The 20,478-nt window shown below is 40.5% G+C and overlaps 1 protein-coding gene across 1 annotated transcript in view; it reads right to left on the minus strand.

The window, feature by feature from the left end:
• stk32a (serine/threonine kinase 32A) overlaps positions 1-20,478 on the minus strand; it is a 65,967-nt gene that overhangs the window by 23,397 nt on the left and 22,092 nt on the right. The window contains exons 5-6 of the mRNA XM_047608050.1: positions 17,094-17,267; positions 1,091-1,128 (exon numbers count right to left, since the gene is read on the minus strand). Coding sequence (XP_047464006.1) covers positions 1,091-1,128; positions 17,094-17,267 — 212 coding nt within the window. The remainder of the gene's footprint in view (positions 1-1,090; positions 1,129-17,093; positions 17,268-20,478) is intronic.

Consider the following 20,478-nt stretch of genomic DNA (forward strand, 5'->3'; position numbering starts at 1 on the left):
AAACCCCTGCGTGCCGATGAACACCTCAAAATATATCTGATGCAAATACAAATATCATAATTGTGGTTTTATGTGGTGTAAAATGCCAGACTACGACAAAATGCCAGTAATACCTGAGTCTCGTCATCGCTGCGAGGTTGCCAAGCAACAAGCAGAGACTGAGGTCGAATTGTGCGTAAAAGCCTTCCATGCAAGACAATGTTTTCAACATGGTGGAATGCACTTATTGTTCAACGCGACAATTAAGCTGAGTCCATAAAAAATACTTTTTAAAAAGTGACTCTCACCTCACCCAACTCTGGCTCTGTCGCCCTTCGACTTCACCAAGTTTCTTTTTGAATCGCATCAAGGAACATGAATGCCTGTGGTTTTGTTTTACAACTTTGTATAGCTGTTGTGTCTGCATACACACAGTGAATGCGTATGCTGGAATTTTTCCAAGATACATTCTTGATTAACATAGTAATTAAAGAAAGCTTTTACAATATGTCTTGGTGCTCTGTTGATTTACAGTTGTTCCCCTCCCTTTGACATACAGTGAACACACACACACACTGCTCCCTTTGTCTCTTTATTCACTGTATGCGTTTGATCATGGCAACGTCTCATTGCATGAAAATTAAAGCAGACACTAAAACCTGTGATGGAACTCAATCCATCACTCGGATGCATTTTCTCTCACAGCCGAGCAGAGATGATAAATATCTCCTTGTCTTTCACACTACAATTACGACACTCCTCTTATTTCATCCCATAGCCCAGACAGCAAGAAAAGAATCAAGCTAAATGTTGCGGGGTTTCAAATATGTCTTTTAAAATAAGAATTCAGTCGCGCATACCTTTGCTAATGTGTATTAAATTACGGAACCAAGTATTTTTCATCTGGGCATCAACTTTGAAACTTGCCTTTGAGCATTTCAGCTTTTTTCATTTGAGCAAAAGTGAGGCTTGAGCCTGCTGAAGGCTTCATTCAAAGGAAGTTTTGTTTAAAAATTTGAATGGCACGACAAGTAAGGTCAGATCAAATTGTGTAAATGAATAGTTTAAAAAATACGAACATTATGAAATACATTTTGAAAAGGTGTCTTACCGTGCTCATCCAGTAGTATGTTGTCAGGTTTGATGTCTCTGAAAGGGAAGGCACAGAGAAGAGAATTAGCATGTGTGTAGCGAGTAAAACCTGGATCAGACAGTATTTGCATGTAATGTCTGTATAAATATTAAAAAGCTCTGATTAAAACTGGCAGCACTGTTTGAAGAACAAGCAGGAGAATACAAAGACTACAGTGTATATAATTACATAAAAATACATTGATAGCTGTATGTAATGCACAGCTAACACTTGAGCCTTAACCTTGGTTTCATCAGCTCGTTGTAACGTCTGAATTAGTTCTACTTTCTCACAGCGTTAGAACATCATAGCAGTTCCACCTCAGACCCAGGTTCATTAACCTCTTATGAGGTTGTTGACTTTGTTTACCCTGTTATTGACAACATTGTGTGATTTGTTGGTTCCATTAGGGTTGATTTCTGATACTCCCAAGCTGTAGTGACACCAGTGTCTAATTTTAACCTTCTTTCAGTCTTCTTTGCCCAAAATGTGTGCATCGTCACTTGTCCTTCAGAAGTAGGTGGACTAACCCAAAAAGTTGACTTTCTTACTTTTGTCCCAGGCACACATGCATTCCTTGCAAATTTAAAGAGGACACGCAACACTAAACATAGATAATTAAAAGAAGGTATCTGATGCCAAAAATGGTTATTTGAGTTTTAACAGTGATGGCGAAAGGAATGGACATCATTGGATTGGTTGGCTCAATTTGCAACTACATATACATTGAAAATGACAGGGAAAGAGGAGCAGATTACAAAATCAATTAAAGGAGGCATTGCTCAAAGATGCTCAAATGAGTTTTATGAAGTTAAAGAACCTGGAGAAACCTGTTCATTTCCACCATTTGCTACTGACACGACCACCTGTTCTCCCACGTTGGCTAGTTGCAGTCGAAAGGAGGAATCTGGAATTGGAATTTTCATTTTGCACTGTTGGATCTTAAGAAGATTCTAAGTAAAGCTTCAAAAAAGATGGGAGCAAGACACCAAACATTTTGATTAGGAAATTTATTGAAAACAACAAATTAACTGAAATATGCTGTTCAATGGGTTTGGGTTAGAGAATGGTGGGGCTACTCATTACTGAGTCCTTTGTTGTGGTTTTCTTTTTGTTTGAGCTATTGCCTTTAACTTTTGATCTTCTGATAAGCCACCATGAAGTGTTGCTGACCCTTGCTGAATCTACTTCATCGTCTGCAAAAATGGGTCTCTCAACCCTTCTTTTAGTAAGTGGCTCAAACGTATAGACCATTGGATTAGTTGAGAGAAAAATCTCGCCTCGTACTCTGGCACATTTTCTCCTTAATTGTGTCTTCTCCAATAGCAACCCAAACAACTAACATACCTGATGACGTAGGAAGTGATGGAAAATAAAGATGGCGGAGAGTACGCCCCAAAACAGGTCATAAATATCTGATTTTCTTTAAAACAGCTGATTTTTATGTTTTATTTCAGTATTATGTTTAAGATTTATACACATATGCTATATTGGTGCCTGTGGCGTTTGTTTCATGTCCTCTTTAAACTATGGTTACATTGCTCTGCTTATGTCTGTGAGTTTGTCCTTAAGGTGGCCTTAGTGTGTTACTATTTATGGCATTTTTGTCAGTAATATGGTTAATGACCCCAACGTCCAAACAGGGCTTTAGAAACCCTGGGACACCCACCACGTAGAGCTGAAGAAGTCTTTAGATGAGAGGTGACACGTAACCAAGCCTAAGTTTGAGCCTTTAAGTTTAAGCCTTGTTTTATGTATTTGTGGTACATACACCTACAGAAGGTACATACACATATAGGATGTACCGTTTTCTAGATGTCTATTTTGTCCCTTCACAAACGATCTGCTTTGTTGTGTAAGTATAACAACTTTTCACAACAGACGTCATACCTTAAAATTCTACTCAAATTAGACAAGGAAATCATTTTTGTTCTTCAGTTATTGTATCATAATGGACCCGAGAGGAATGATTTCATTGACAAAAACTGCCTCAAACAAGAAATCTACAAACTCCTTCACTTTGGCTTGTTGCAGCATCGTCTATAATTGGCACACCAAGCTTTGTTCCACTGCTCTTCCCACAGCTCACCTGTAAATAAAACCGTGTAGGTGGAACTGTACTCTTGTTTCATTTCCTGCTAATGACGTTTGAGTTTCTGTAGGTGGCACTCTCCTCTTTGTCTGTCCTAGCAGGGAGGTTAGATTGCTCCTATTAATTCCCCAGATCTTAAACAAACCATATTTCTGCCCCTTAAACAAAACATCAACTGTGAGTCACTGAAAATGCTCAAAACCGAATGCACGACTCACTTCATGTAAAAGCGTCACCATCATCTGCCTTTGCTATTGTTTTGGATTATTTCACTTCAGTGAATGACAAAAATGGACATACAATACCCCTGACTGAAACTTTAAAATTGTAGTGTGTTTCACCAGTGTGTACCTGCTGTGTGCACTTTAAATACATTTGAGAAGGAAGACAGAACGAGTCGCGGGAGAAGCTGAGACACCTGAGAAGAGGAGCAGGTGTCGACTGAGGCTCCTGACAAAGTCACAGCTTCTGTCGGTTTCTCATCATCTGTCATAGGTTTTGTTTTTCTTGGTGCTTTTTTAACAGATGCTTGTTTGTCTGCACCCTGTGCAGGCCACGTAGTCAGATCAGGCATAACATTATGACGAGAAATAACATCGACCATCTTGTGACAATTCACTGTTCTGCTGACCAAAACTGAAGTATCTGTGGGATGATCCATAGAGCCCACCTCTGACTAACAGCATTCTCTTTCCAGACACCACAGGACACCCTCAGAAGGCCCGTGTCTATTCTCTGATGCTGCATCTGAGTATATTCTTTGCTTGGACTTTATATCTAATTTCAAGACTTTCCAAAGTTCAATCTTGACTTGATTGTATACAGTAAATACAGATTTACTTGAAATCTGGTTTCACAGACAAAATGCTTCCAAATACAGGGAACATTTTCATGTTATTCCACGTGCAGACTTTTATCCACATTATTGAGGAAATGTGCCATTAGTTTAGCCCAAAAAATTGGTCTGATCCAACAAATTTCTACATTTCTTTTGTTAATTTAGTTCTGATGTCACACATTTTGTTACTCCGTTTGCAAACTCTGTTCTTATCACTGAATAAGGATAGGAAACACATTTCCCTCTAGGCCATTTCATTTTAATTCAAAGCACCATTTCGCTCCTATTTTGCCTTGTATTCACTCATCTTTATTTGTCCTTGACTCTGTCAGCTCTCTTTCATATACTGTCCCTCCCAACACTGTCTGTGCCACTTACACGATTCATTACTTATCATATCAACTCGGAAAGTCGCGGAAAACAACACAGTGAGTTGGGCCATATCGTATTCTGATAATCAGCACCTTCTCCTAAGACCTGAGTTTTTTTGTTTTTTTTTTTCTAGCCCTAAACAGTAAATTTATTGACTGACATGTGTGGCTGCTGACTAAAAAGAGGGAAAGGGTACAGTGTGTTCTCAGCGTCTCTGTTCTCTCGCTATGGAACGTATCCCCACTGCTCTAAAAATGCTTTGAACTGGAGAGACGATATTCAATATTCAGAGCCCTTCTCAAATGCTGCTTTTGTGCTTGATGATCAAATGCAACATTCGTTTTGACATCATCATTCCCAAACCAAGATATTTGAGAGGTGATTATTGTGCGTAGGTTAACTGGGACGGACATATTTCAGTAATATTCACAAGCGTGAGTTAAAATTTGTGTAGGGTCGTTACATTTTAAATGTCCTTCTGTTGTTCGGTGTTAGTCTACTACCTATAGACCCCTTCATAGCCTACGTCACTGTGACGTCACAGCATTAGCTGCATCAACAACATGCACACTTGATATCAGGTCAGATGGAATCCAAAAGGTGTTGAATAAAGATGTAATGCATCATCAGTTTCAACCTCGACAGCATTATGGGTTAGAATAAATTGTGACTGAAATCACGTTAGTTAATCATTATTTTGGGGGGTTCTTGTTACAGGTTAATGCTAATGCTAACCGCTAGGCTTGCTAATATTCAGTCAGAGTCAACTTTTTAAAATAACACGGTCTCGGAGAGTGAGTTTGTCAGTATATTCTCTAAAATATGAGTTTTCCTTGGCCATTCTTGCCAAAACAGAAATATGCTAACTGAGATTTACAAGCTAAAGTCTTTTCTTTTGCCTCCAGCTAAGCCCCGCCCCGTCAACAAAGTCACATTGTTTACAAACAGTGAAGGGGTCTACAGCATAGATCTTCAACAGGGGGTCCGCAGAGGTACTGCAGGGGGGTCACAAGGTCTTTGGTTGATTAGACATATATATTTATTTATTTATGTATTTATTTATTTATTTTTTAAATTTTCCCCCTCAAATACGTATTTTTTTACTGCTGCACATGTTTGAAATAAAAAAAATTAATATTTGAACCTGTGTATTATTTGAATAGCCTAACAGTGAATGCAAAATTACAACAATAATGTATATTTAAATATATTTAAATAAATAGCACTAGGCTGAGTTTAATATAGAACAGATATGTTGGGTGGAGGGTCCCTACTTAATTTCTCCATCAGTTTGGCCTGAAAAACGTTGAAGACGCCTGATCTATAGGATGGATCACAGCAGTATTTTGCATATCAGAGGCCACACTGACCTGTACCTCACGTCTGTTTTTGTGACATCCTCATGCAGACAAGGACAACCTGTAGTATGCAGTGTGGTTCTTGGTTGCTTTGGCAGGTAGAGTAGCGCGGCGCAGGCCCAGTTGGGGGTGAGAAAGGTCGACTATGTAACCCTTAATTAGCTGACATTTGCCTCAAAGGCTGGCACTGAGGGAGAGGGGAGGGGCGCATGTCTCTGCTAAACAAAAAAAAAAAAAAAAAAAAACAGGCTGCAACTAAGAACAAGGCTGCTTTTATAGCTAAAGGCCACGCTGTCATTGTGAAACCACAGGACCAGGAGAGGCACAGACACCTGGCTCAAGACGGGGAGCAAAGCAGCAGGTCTCATTAGGAGGTGGTGCACGGCAAAAGCTTCTGAGATGGAGGTGATGGTGGTGATGATGGCTGCGAGTGACTTTTCCTTCGAACCGCCAACATTAATGAGCAACTTGCCCCCTTTGCAAAAGCTGTCATGATGCAAAAGTTGCATATTGCCTTTAATAATATTACACTGTGAAAATATCTCGTATTCATAACTTTCTCTAAAATGTTAAACCATCAAAGGCAAAGATTTCACGCACACTAAACTCAGACACCCTCGAGTCCGACATAAAGGTTTACGCATAAAAAAATAGTCAATATTTCATAAAGCCCAGAGCCAACAGAGCGTATTTTAACAGTCAGAATCAATATTCACAGTTTCTCAGCTCCATTCAGTTAAATGATCCATCAATTAAATAATAATAATAATGTTTTCTTTCATAGAAGCTGAAATGAAAATTACCAACTGAGGCTTTTCTCTCAACAATGGTCATAATGAAAAGTAGGTCAGACAGCGCTGTAATGATTATAATAAAATAATGATAATAAAAGCAGCTCTAATATTCACATTGTATTTTTTGTCCTTTACTCAGGAAGCAGACATTATTTACTCCACTCCACATTTAGTTTAATGACACCTTCAGGAAGGCTATTATTTTAATTACAGTTCAAAACACACATTTGTTCAATGTTAAACTAAACAGTACCATCCTATCCCGCAGTATGAGAGGAGAGGAGATGCTTATTTGATCTACAGCTGCTCGTCATATGTTTTATCGGCCGCAATAACTGCAATGCAGCATCTATTAAGAACAGATGGGTCTGTTGCAGCGTTGGTCGCAACCAGAGCCGTGTGAAGATTGGTCCGCTCTGCTCGGTGACACCTCAACCATCTGCATCAGCGTTTACAGCTTTGCATAAGATGCTTCAGAGGGTGACACAGCGAAATGGAGACGATGGAGTTACATGGTTGTAATGTGGCTCAGAACGAAAAAAAATCAATTTGTCCAATAAATTATCACAATGTGTATTTTAAGCTTCACTTAAAATGTCTCAGTGAACTATTTACAATATCGCAGTATCGCAATAATGTATCGTATTTTGACTCAAGTATCGTGATACGGATCGTATAGTGAAGTCCTTGCCAAATCCCACCCCTATTACTGTAGAATTATAATTTGGAGAGTTAACTGGGATAGTGGTAATTTGAGCAAAGGGACAATTTTGAATGGATAAATTGAGAAAATTAAATCACGAGCCCATGAGACAACACGCTAGAAAGAGAAAGGAGAGAATATTCAGAGCAACGGCTGAATTAAGAGGGCGAGTGCAGAGAGTGAATTGAGTAAGTCGGGTAAAAGGGACGAAGCGAGTAGCATAGAGGAAGCGAACAATGGAGGTAAAAGTTTGGAACTGGATGAGGACTGCGATGAAAGGCCAGTGTGGTGCAATCTGATCCCCTTGGCTATTCTCTCAGTTGACTAGCTCTACAAGCTATTAGCAGGATCTAATGGCCTCATTACACCCTGCTATGAGAGGCAGAGGGGTAACTGAGCCCCGTACCTGGTCATACGATACTCTGCCGATACCGGAGTGGGCCCACACACCTGAAAATGGAGCCTTATTTCCACACACACACACACACAGGTCACACAACTGCTCGACCACATACACATCACAAAAAGAGCGTCCATATAGTGACCAGGTCCTCATAAGAAGAGAAGCAAATCTGCTTCCTTCCATCACATGTGAACTGTGAGACATTAAGGGCACCTGGGGGCTTTCCAGGGTCTAAAATCAGGTTTGTTCTTAATAATCATAATAATATATTAACAAAAGAACACTTTTTAAAATAACACAAACAATAGAAGTGCTATAATATATGCATTATTGTTTCGCCACAAAACCCATAAGTGTTCTATTGATGATAATGCACAGGAGTATAAAAGTTTGATTGAAAACACGTTCTGCTCCACCCGTCATTCCTCCCCAGCTAGCTTGATATGACGCACCAAATTTAACAAACTTTATCAAGAGCAACAACCTACAACCTCGCAAATTAGCAAGTACTTGTTTGAGGACATTGGGACTTCATTGTTCGCAATTGTGGTTTCTCTAAAATAAATAAAACAGTTTTACATTTTATCAAGCTTACCTACTGGTGCTCCCTGGTCTGTGGCCGTTTATCGCGTCCATCTCCTCATACCGCTTTGGGACCTTTCGGTCAACACCACTCGTATATACCCGATAATTGGCCTTAAATTTTTTAAAGTTTCTCTTTCATTTGTTTTACCGTCCTGATAAAGCCAAGTTTAGCCATCTCAGCCATGATCCACTAGAAAACCTTGTCGTTCCAAGAGGTCCCATCCAACTCCAGCCGTATATCTCTTCTCCCAACAAGGACAGAAAAGCCCTCACCTCCAGGTTGGTCCAGAACGCCATTACTTTCCAAGTCATCATTTAAAAAATGTATTTGTATTTGTATTTGTTTGGCCTTATTGCACTGACCTTCTAGCAATGGAAATAGCGATTTAAAGTGGGCGATGTGGAGGTAGGCCGTGTACGGAAATCCGACTAAATTGAATTTACTCACTTAATTTATGCTTTAAATCATCAAAAAGGACAAAATCCAAAGCTTCAGAGAAACGTGTTGTTGTTTTATTTGGTCGTACAGTAGAGGGCAGGCAGTTTAACCACATGGCTTTTCATGGCTCTGATGCTTTAGTGACTCTCTTCTCCACTTTGGAATAAAAGCAGAGAGCTCTTTGAGATCGTGCCTCTCCCTCTCTGTCACAGGAGTGGAGCAGCTCTGGAAGCTCGGCTACATCGCACGCACAAAAACCAGCGATGCATGAACGCTGCAATACACTGTTAATGGGAAACAGAAATGTGCACGCACTCGGAGAGACACACAGTGTCAGAATCCCTCAGTTCTAAGTACCCACGCCCACCAGCCATCGAGGAGCGAGTCAGACAGCCGCTGCCTTTGAACATGAATTGAAAGCCAACCCAAGCCACAGAGGCTAACATCTCCAATCCAACAAACGGCTGCAGCTCTCAACGCTCAACCTTCCTGCAAGCTGTTGCAAATGTGTGTGAACCTGTCAACTGGCATGTGAATAATCGTTCTTTTGTGTGCATAATGGTACCAACTCTTCAGGTGGGAACACATGCTAAGTGCTGCTGATTGATGAAATGATTGACAAAGTTGGTCACTGGTCTAATATTCAGCCTATGCGAGCCATGTCCGAATCTCTGATGCACATTTTGACGTATCACATTACAAAAGGTGTCTCTTGAAAATGCGCTTAATTCGAGAAAGAAGCACCCTTTTCCAAGTTTGGTCAGTTCAGATGTAGCGAAGTCACAGATCAGATCATTGTTGTATGAGACTGGAATCATTGCATTTCTTCTTCTTTGGCTCCAAGCATCTGGCCAATGGTAGCTGATGTAAAGAGCCAGTTGAAGAAGAAAATGCTGCTTTTTAAGTTTTAAGTTTATGTAACATGGACATTACTTCTGATCACACTGCACAGAGTTACGGAAATTAATCAAATTAACAGATTCTTCTGTATTTTACAGAAAGAAAGAAAGATCGTTTGGCCACGTTGACACATAGCCAAACGATCTTTCTTTCTCTGGTTTTCCTTAGTGTCGAGAATTTCTCCATAAATGTTGATCCATCGCAAAACCGCATCTAGTTGTAAAAAGGCTATTTCTGCTACAGAACTCAGCCATTTAAAAAGTCTAAAGACCGACCACATGACAAATAAAATGGCACAAAGCGGCTCATATGTTGCCCCCAAAAAGCACCTCCCGGCCACTGTACAGCATCATACTGATTGGAAACACTTCTGAACACATGGAAACTAAGTTGCCTCCCTAAGAACTTCTCATCTTGGAGAAGCACTTGGGTTTGCACCTTACAGATATGTAATACTGGCAAATTTTCCTGAATAAATGTGAAAATCTGTTGATGAAAATGTCATTTTTGTGCAGAAATTAGCGCAAATTACATCAGCTCAGAATAAAAGTCTTTATGTGTGAGCGAGTTTTGCTATTTTTCCTATAAGCGGAACCATTATTCTGGTCTAGTCTGTACAATGACCTATGCTGAAAATAACAGCTGATGCCATGTTCACCTACGCACGTCAGTCTTAGCCAGTGCAATCTGCACACATATACTTAGCTCATTCAGAGCAACATTACAAATTTAAGGGCTGATGCACATGCTTTGTGTACTAGTCACCATCACGAGTCTACCCGCGATGAATAATTCACCAAGTCAGAAACATTTAGAGAGTGTTACAGAAAATGTCAGCTCTCTGCGCCCTCTCTGGCTCTTTAACCCTTTATCTTTCTCTTCTCTTATCTCTCTGCAACCTCTGGAAAACGCTGCCTTCTGCCGAAGTCTCTCTTCTACTTTTTCTCCTCTAGACAAGCACGTGAGTTAGATAAACAAGCTGGAAACTAGTGATTTTTCGTGTTGAGAGCACCAGCCTCCTCCCACCATCTAACACGCCGTTGTGAGCTGATTTTCAAGCTCAATTCACAATTTCATGGTGGAAAATCAGAAAGCTGACATAATCTGCATTTATGAAATATGAACATATAATTTCTGCATCCCTCCCGCCTCTCCCTCATTGTTCCTTTTTCTTCTTCTTCTTCTGCTGGGAAATAAAACATTAACACACTCCATGAATAAAGAATACTTCACTTGCAGACATGACAAACGCTGCCCATTTCAAACAGCTGATGAAGAGTAAGAGTTACGTCTTTGTCTGCCTCCGCGCAGTCTGCAGCGGTGTATATTATCTCTCCCTTTTAAGAGCCATCCATGAAAAGACCCAGCTTCAGTTAACCAGATATGAGAACTGAGACAGTATTCCCTTCTGGCAGCTTGGCAAAAGGCCTCTGGAGGGGAAGAGGGTTGAAGGAGCAAATAAATAATTTGAAGCAGAGCTATGCTCGTGCCACTCCCTTATAAGAGAGAGACACTGCACAACTAAGACTGAGGAATGAGGACGCGAGAGAAGGTAAAGATTATGAAGAAAAGCTACTGTTTGTGTGGGAGAGAGGGTAAAGAGATCAGAGCTTGCAACGGAGACTCCTCTGTGACTGAAGTAAGCTAGTTTATGCTTGAATTCTTTTGCGCAGAAACAAACAAACTGTGTTCTCTCTTCCACTTTATCAGGCATCGTGTGTCACTAATCCCCAACGCATTTGTTGGAGAGGAAAAACTGATCTTCAGTTACTAAAATGATGAGTACACTCACAATAGCACTACGGAGTTTACAGTACTTTTTGGACATCCGTGACGCAGACCATTGTGACCCCTTCATGGCTACGTCACTGTGACGTCACAATGTTACGTCACTGTGACGTCACGATCTTAGCTGGAGGCAAAACAGAAGGAAGCTTAAGGCGAAAACACTGTCACTGTCAACTGTGAAAGTGTCCTCTTGCTGTACTTTTGGAGCCAAAACCGAAAAATCAAAAACACTAACTTTAAGTTTTATCACAAACCAGACACTGTCATAGACAACTTTAGTTTGGCTGTGGCGATTAAAAGAAAGGATTCGAGTCAGACAACAATGTGCACATCTACTGCACACTAATGCATCATCAGTTTCAGCCTGGAAAAGTTATGGGTTAGAATAAATCTTGACTGAAGTTACATTAAATTGATACTTATTTAGTGGATTTTTGTTACATGTTAATGCTAACTGCGAGCTAATGCAATGTTAGCTGCATGTTTCAGGGGTGTCCAAGCAGAAGTTGCATTTACTACATTCCCTTCCATAGTGGTTCCACTTACTTCTTGTAATATCTTTGTTGGAGAGACTTCACTTGATAAAGACAGACCAGACTTTGTCCCCTCTTGTGTATGAGTGTGTGAGGTTGTAGGGTGAATAAAGTCCCATCAGTCAGAGTCAACTTTTTAAAATTACATTCACGGTCTCGGGGAGTGAGTGTATTAGTATATTCTCTAAAATATGCGTTTCCGTCGGTATTTGTCACATTGTTTACAAACCATGAAGGGGTCTGGCCAGTCCTTTTAATATTTAACAATCAGCTGCTGTTTACAACTTATATTTGCATAAGTATTTGATTTAAACGATCAATGTTTTTTCCTCTTACGCCACATGGAGGGAATATAACACTTCATAACTATGCATGGCATAGTCAGGGCTGCAGTACTTCACATAAAATAATTCATAGAGGATACACTGCAGCAGCACACCCAGTCAGCTTTTCATTATCGATGCTTCAGACCAGGCTGCTATCAGTACGTGTCACAGTTACGATTGACAAAGTGAACTTCTACCTCAACTGTAAACTGCAGCTTGTCTGAAGAGCAACTGTCGCTTCCATCCGTTCACAATTAGTCCCTGAACAACATAAGTGTTTCCTAAATGAAACGCTGCGGCATATTGACTTGTTAAGAGCGTCCACCGACCAACAACATGCAATTCTTTCCGTTACAAGGATTCTAGGAGGCACCAAAATGCACCTGAGGATTCGCCTGGAGATAATTGTTGTTGATGTCAAAGAGGCTGTGGTAGACCTGTGCACAACCACCTCAACCACAGGACGCACGCACATACACACTCGCCATTTATCTTTCCACTTGTCGTCAAATCTCCGAAGGTGCCATCTAATTGAGGCTCACTCTATTGTTAATAATACAAACTCCCCGCAGAGGTTCATGTTAAAACACTAACTGATCTAGAATTGGATTCAACCAGATACACAACAGCCCGTCAAGCTGGGGGGAAGAGGGACGTGATAAACACTCGTAAAGCAAACACTCATGAATAACTGAAGAAATATTCATGTAGAAGAGGAAATATTAAAAATTAACTGTAGTATGACATTTATTTCTCATGTCAAGGATAAAAAAGTATTTATCAGCACTCAAGGGTGAAGAAAATAAGAGTTGTAGTAAGGATGCGAAGATGCCGTGTTGTCAAACCCTCGGGGGATTCCCCTGGAAAAGCACTCAGCTGATACTGTTACCTGAGGCCTGAGGCTAAAGGTCTGAAGAAAACAAAAACACACCCACGGAGATTTAAAAAAAAAAAAATAAAAAATCAAACGGTAAATTAAATTTATAGAATGTATTTTATATTTATATCCTGACCAGTGAAAGGAAAACCGTGACCAAAGCCCTGGAGGATTTAAAAAAACAGGTCTCTCATTAGGAGCATTTATACTGTTGCACTTCACAAATGGTTGTGTGACAAATGAAAAAGAGACCGACCGAACAAAGTTAAAACCCTTCTTAAGCTCTCCTTAATCCAGTGTCAAAGGGTGTGTGGCGCGGTTAGAGGTTTGACTGTTTGATTCATTTCAACGCTGGCAGATTCTAAATAATACTTCTGTGATTGCAAAAAACATTTAGCAGTCACACGACTCCACGGGTTTTTTTGAACTGGCAATCTGTCATTTTGTAAAGAAGCAATACCAGCAAATTATTGCAAATTATTAATCAACTTGATTGCAAAAGTCCATTACAGGTTCCTGCTTCGGTTAAATTCATGTAGCACCCTTATTATTATCCAGCTGCTTTAATTATGACACTAAGCACCGAAACAACCAATGCGACATCGAACGGACCCAATTAAGACAAGAACGCTCAACACCTTGAAAATAAGCGAATAAATGAAAAGGTTTACATTTAATAACTGACATCCATCCTGCGTCACGCTTCATGCCGGCTCGTCCCACGATGACACTGACTTCTCTTTTATTTTCCACCTGGGCTCGCTTAGGAAGCTCACCGCTTCTCCGTACCTGCTCCCATGAGCTTAGCGCACGAGGGCACACAGTGGAAGAGCTCATTATTAAAAACAATTAGCAAAAATAAACACGTAGGTGCCTCCTGTTGCCGCTGCTTTGACATTGTGGCATTGCAGATCCCAGTATACACCAGTCAGTCATAACATTATGACCTAATATTGTGTAGCTCTCCCTTGTGCCTCTGAAATAGTTGTGTCTCATCCAGAGAATGGACATGGGTCTTCTGAGGGTGTGGTGTCTGGAACAGACCGTTTTAGTGGGGTTGTTTGTGTCATTGCAGAACACTGAATTGTCACAAGGTGGTCAATGTTATCCACTTCTCCTGTCAGTGGTCATGATGTTGTGGCTGATCGTCGTAGATATGGGCATCGTATTATTTGTTAATGATAATGAGAGCTTGATTTTAGTGAGAATGACACTAACTCATGCTCCGCTAACTCATGCGAACATGTAGCATCATATGGGCTTGTAAGTAACATAATTACCACATCGCCACATCGCATGTAATTTGTGTCATTATCATCACTACCCTCCTCATTATCATCAAACTCATCAGAGGCCAGCGGAAGGAAGAGCATGTACATCCTACGTTTACACACATTTGGAGGCAGGTGCATACACGCACAAACCCATTTGGAATGCTTCCAGTGCATTTACTTGCACTCGCGCCGAAATTCACCACGTCCACATCTGAGGGAGGAAATTATATATATTCAATTTCCATAGAGATGAGCTGCAAGTTACTTTCAGCCCGTCTTCCTATCTCGAGCTAATGAATGCAGATTGAAAAGATGTTGATTCCGTCTAAACAAACGCCCCCAACACCTGCACATCAAGTGGCAAGTCTGTCCTCTCCAGGACTAAAATAGGAACATCATTTAAATATTCATATCTCTCAATGCACTCAATGAATAAGCAAATTATTAATCCGTCCCATTTCTCTTTCTGCCTCTTTCCTGTGGAGGTTTTAAGAGGGTGGACAAGAGCAAGTAGCCCGCTTAACGTTAAATGGGGTAATTTGTTATCTGGGGGTGATAAATTAGTTGTCTCCGTTGCAGTTATGTTTCCTATTAGTCATGATGTGAGGAGCACTCTCTTTCTGTGTTTACCTCTTTGCACGAGAGGAGGAGTAAGAAAAAGCTCCACGCACAAAGTGTTTTTGACGTCTGATGTCCACTTTATCAAATGTGCCAATCCATGCACACGCCTTAGCCCTCCGGAGCAGGTGGGGTAAATCAATAGGATCAGTGAATACTGATTTATTCCACCTGAGCCTTCATGACAGCCACTTTTCTCCAGTTGCGTCTGACAAACTGATACTTCTCAGACAGGTCTGGATAGAATGTTCGAAAAGCTTCACTATAGTTTTAATACTGTGAGAAAAAAAAAAGAGAGATGGCTGATTCACCATCTTGTTTTAGATTGATAAGGATGGAACACACTGAAGAGAGATTGACAGAGGAGGTTCAAAGTAGGGCTGGGTGGTACACCGGTCATACTGAATACTGTTTTTTTCTTTTTTACGTTATGATATGAATTTTTAATATACCAGCGTTCAGAACATTTTGCCGTGAGACGCTGTTTCAGACCAGACCATTTTCAATGTAGCGCTTCTAAACACACATGTGAGGTGTGGTGAAGATGGAAAAGTCTGAAAAATAAAGCGGCAGAACAGAGGACTTGTGCCAAAAGAAGGTGCCGGATGGATGACCTGTCCCCCGACTAAAGCTGTCCCCAAAAATGTCCCCAATTTAAGCTTTTTATGAATGAGAAAAAAAAATGCGCGCAGACTACACTTATTACGGTAGTCTGTCATAGCAGACTAACACGGGGCCATGCAAACCTGTTTTACTACTAGTGTGGGATTATTCTACAATATTTACTCATCATCACGGTAAAATAGTCCATCCTTAGTCAATCTGCCACATTAATTCCTCTCTCAACCAGTAAAAAATGTTGTGAACACATGACACACGAAAGAAAAAAAAATACTACACCATAACATACCAGAGCGTAACCGCCTCAGTGTCATAACATTATATTCTTCGCGGGTCAATATTAAAGCGTTTCGCAGTTTCCCCTCCCTGAAGTTACGTCAAGTTTTCTTCTTTGTTGTTAAAGCTCTCTGTTGTTTCGACAGCATTTTGTTGAAAATCTGGGTTCATGTGTCACTTCAAATGTAGCTACTGCCCCCTGTGGTACCTGTGTGTTACTACATCTATGATTGGCTGGCTAGTGCACCCGGTATTTGAGGCCGGCCTTTATTTGTTCCTGTAAACCACATCTCTGGCCATTACAAGAGACCCAGCTATTAACTGAATACAGGCCACTATTATTAGAGGAAATACGGTAGGTACATCTAGTCCCGCAGTTATGAACTGCACTTAATGCCCTGTTCATATTGCCAGCCCAAATCTGTTTTTTGGGGTTATCTATATTATATATGCATTGACGGATGATGTCTTGAATTATTCAGTGAATAAAAAACTGCATTGGCGTTAAAGAAAAGGGACTTTGAGTTTATATTAATGTAAATTTGGTTCAAGGTAAATGCTGAATCGTCACTGTCACTGAGGCAAATGTGTTTGGGAACTGCAGCGTCATGTTGTAAGATGACAAAATTAGCTTCTTCTTAAAACGGAGTTGCAGTTTTGAATGTTTCAACCCTTGGCTGTAACTGGGCAGTCTGAGCACTTTGAGTCTCTTCAGCAACTTAAATTAATAACATTCTTGGCCCTGTGAGTCTGTTGCTCTGCTATAACAGTACATAATTCTGCCGAAAAAGCACTTAACCTGCATTTTACAAATTAAACACGGCCTCAATACAGCCGCATAGACAGAACTGGTTAATTTGATGATGGGCCACGGTCTGCAGCTCAGGGTAAACTGTTGTGTCAGGTGTGACCTTCATGTCAAGACATCCTGACCTTTCTGCGCAGTGGTGGAGCTCTCATATTAGAAAATGATATGGAAGTGGACAACCAAGGAGAAAAAAAATAAATAAAACAAGGCAGGGGAACAGAAAGGGTTGCAACCAGTCACAGACTATTTCTCTCATAGTATTTTATATAGACTCGAAGAGAAATACATGGTCCCCTGCATTATTTAAGGTTAAGGAAGAACATACTGTTTATTTAACTACAAACAAATGGAAGGAAATTATGTAAAAAACCTCTCACCTGTGTATGATGCGTTTGGTGCGTAGGTATCCCAGAGCTAGGGCCAGTTCACAGATGTACAGTTTGACAGTGCTCTCCGAGAAGTGGACGTTTTGCTGGAGGTGGTAGCGCAGGTCTCCTCCCAGGAGCAAGTCAACCACCATAAACATGTCCTCCTCGTCCTGGAACGAATACCTGCAGGGGAAGACGAGTTGGAGTGAAGAACTGGGCCACGGGCATGGCAGGACAGCAGCAAGGACGTAGAGAAAGGAAATGTTGGAAAGTAGGATGCACAGGAGTGGAAGGTCAATGGGGAGCTTTCAAAACTAAATGGTTATTTAACCTCCTGAGACCCGAGCTATTATTTGGCATGTGTTTTCTTCAAGGTAGGACCTAAGGCATATAAAACCTCAGCATCATCACTGAACAGGAAGCAGTAGTTTTTGAAAAAAAAAAAAATGTCCTCATATGTGGACACTGGGATTACAGTATTTCATTATTTATATTATAGTAGTCACCAATGTGTGACAAAATAAACATCTGTTTATTTTAATACCTGAACATGGCTGTACAATGACAGAATTGGAAACAATTAAGTCCCAACATCCTCAAACGAGTACTTGGTAATTAGCAAAAAATTGCTAATTAGTTAAATTTGCGTGTCATATCAAACTAATATGGAAGACTATTAGGGCCATCCATGGGAAAGAAAAAAATTAAAGGAGGTTGATTTTTTTTCATCATAATTTCATCAAAATTTCAAGAAAAAAAATCAAAATACAAAAAAGTTGAAGTTTCGTCTTTTTTTCAAAATTTCCAGGTTCTTCTCAAAGTGCATGATGGAAAAAAACATTTACCTCCTCTAATGTTTTTGGGTGGCCCCGATAATCTTCTCTAAACTAGAAACATTGACAAGCATGAATAAATAAGTTTTAACATTTGCTACCACTAGATGGCAGCCTAAAGTGTCCACTAATGTGGACAAAGGGTTTAAATGAAGAAGAATAAGCTGCAATAAAATCTAGAACTGAGGAGTTTAAATGAGCAGATTTTACTTGTTCCAACTTTCTGGATTACTCCAACATTTAAATATAAAATATACATCACCTTTTCCCATAAGATATAAAACAGGATAACAAACCGAACTCATGCCAACTTGCGTTTCTCAGGCAAATCACACCTTTTAAGACAGGAAGTTAGTAACATTATTTGCACCTTTATTTATGTTGCATCGTTGAAAACCTTGTTACAACCTATAGATATATTAGGCCTGATCAGTTTACATAAAAAACAACTGAAGCAGCTCATTCTGCAACACAAATACCTCCTATCTCCAAAACATCAAAATCTAAAAAGCTATTGTCCTTCTCAGTTTCATCAGTGTTTTCTGAATCTGAAGTAAAACAGGCTTCGATTTCACTGCAAACTTCTTAGATGTGTTCCGTGTTGACTAGTGATTTATTTTTATTTATCTCAGCAAAGAATCCATGGGGGGTTTCTGCTGGCAGTCAGGATCTTCAGCTTGGCTCAGGCTCAATGCTGAATGACCAAGAGTAGTTTTTTGCCACGTTGGTGAACTCCCTTCCTCTAGGGCCTTCACCAATAAAGTGACGGTGGTGCGTTTCTGCGCTGGATGGACGGATGGGGATTGATTGAGCTGACTCCAAACTGTCTGCTGAGGCTCAGATAATGCTGAGACCACTTAACATCTGAATTCCAATGGCCTCGGAGCGTGGAAAGACTATCTGCAAAAAAGCCGTCCCGTAGATGCATGTTTGACAAAGAGCTGCATAGACGCATAAAACACATTGCTGCGGATTTTATTTTATTATCTTCCAGAGCACTGTAGGTTCAAGTAGCGCTGCAACACCACAGACTGCACCACAACAGCAAACCGTCTCCAGACAAAAACCATATGCAGCCGCAGCATCAGCGTCACAGTCAGGCAGAGCAGCTGCACCTGTGCTCACAGCTAGTGTCTGGCTAGTGTCAGAGATCTGCCTTTTAAATGAGTAACGAGCTCCAAATAAATCAGGTAACGTGTCACATCATCTCTACTTGCTGTAGTTTCCCTTAACAGCCAGACTGTAACTGGGCTGGAGCAACACACAAACAGTTGATACGAAACGGCCCGTGAGAAGACGGAAGTATAATACGGTGTAGGTCTCACTTGTGCCTCCAAGAGGGTTGTGACTAATCAGAGAATGGACATGGGCCTTCTGCGTCTCTATGTGTCATCCTGTGAATTTGGAATTTGGAGAAATTGGGATGCCGTTAACGTTCTCTACTAGTTGCTGTTAATAAAGCTCAACAAAATACCCTAAAGACATTGTGTATTGGATAATTTATACCTCTGCTCTCATGTAAATAACTTACCTTTAAATAAGTAATGGGTCCCTAATTAGTTTTAGACAGTAGCTCTTTTTTTTGTGAGGATGCTTGGTCTTAGGACGATGATGCACAATGAGAAAAGAATAAGTGTGTGACTGATACGAGTTAATCAGCAGACTATTAGAGCTCTAACCTTGCCTGCCATCAAGGAGTGTCATGGGGGGGTGATTTGTCTAAATAGCATTCACACAAATGAATATCAGGTCCAAAAGTTTCCCGGCAGAAGACTGAACTGTCACGAGATGCTCTCCTGTCAGTGGTCATAATCTTGTGGCTGATCAGTGTATGTCCCTTGCAGATAATTTGGAAATATTCTGAAAAGCATGGACACGCATGAGGAGTCTATGAAGATCTGTCATTAGAAGTTATGGGGGGTGTAAATGAATGAACAGAGTGGGAGATCAGAGAAAGGTTACGTTGGATCCACATCAAACACTCATCACATTTTCTTAAATATCAAAAGCAACGCTGCACTTTGCTGATTCAGGATTTGTATTTTCAAACTGTGTTCATAGTTTCCTCCCACATACCCACAGAGCCCCGTACTCCATGTGAAGCACACACTTTAAAAAAGGGAAATTCTTCATCAGCTTGTTCAGTGATTTGAGGTAAATTGTGTCGTTCGGGCTCGAGCACGAAAAGAGTGAATTAACATTCACTGAGGCGCAACAGCGTGAGTCCAAGCATGCAAAACTGTGTTTAAAAAATAAAAGCAAAACTCAACGTGTATAAAATATTAATGACTGAAAATGTGATAACAAAAGCTAAAAAAAAAAACTCCCTAAAAACCTATAAACCAAGATAAGGAAAACAGGCCTTTGTGTGGTTTATTGTGAGTCAGGCAGCAGTTTGTTTGCTGGACTGGCTCCGTTTTACTCTTCTCTATTAATCTTTTGATTAACTGTCTTTTCCTGTCATTCCCTCTCCCTTGCTCTCATTTTTGGCCTATTTCTCTCACCGTGTCTGTCTCCCTCTGTCTCTCGCCCTCACACACACACACACACACACACACACA

Source organism: Mugil cephalus, chromosome 15 (assembly GCF_022458985.1).
Source record: "Mugil cephalus isolate CIBA_MC_2020 chromosome 15, CIBA_Mcephalus_1.1, whole genome shotgun sequence".
Lineage (NCBI taxonomy): Eukaryota > Metazoa > Chordata > Actinopteri > Mugiliformes > Mugilidae > Mugil > Mugil cephalus.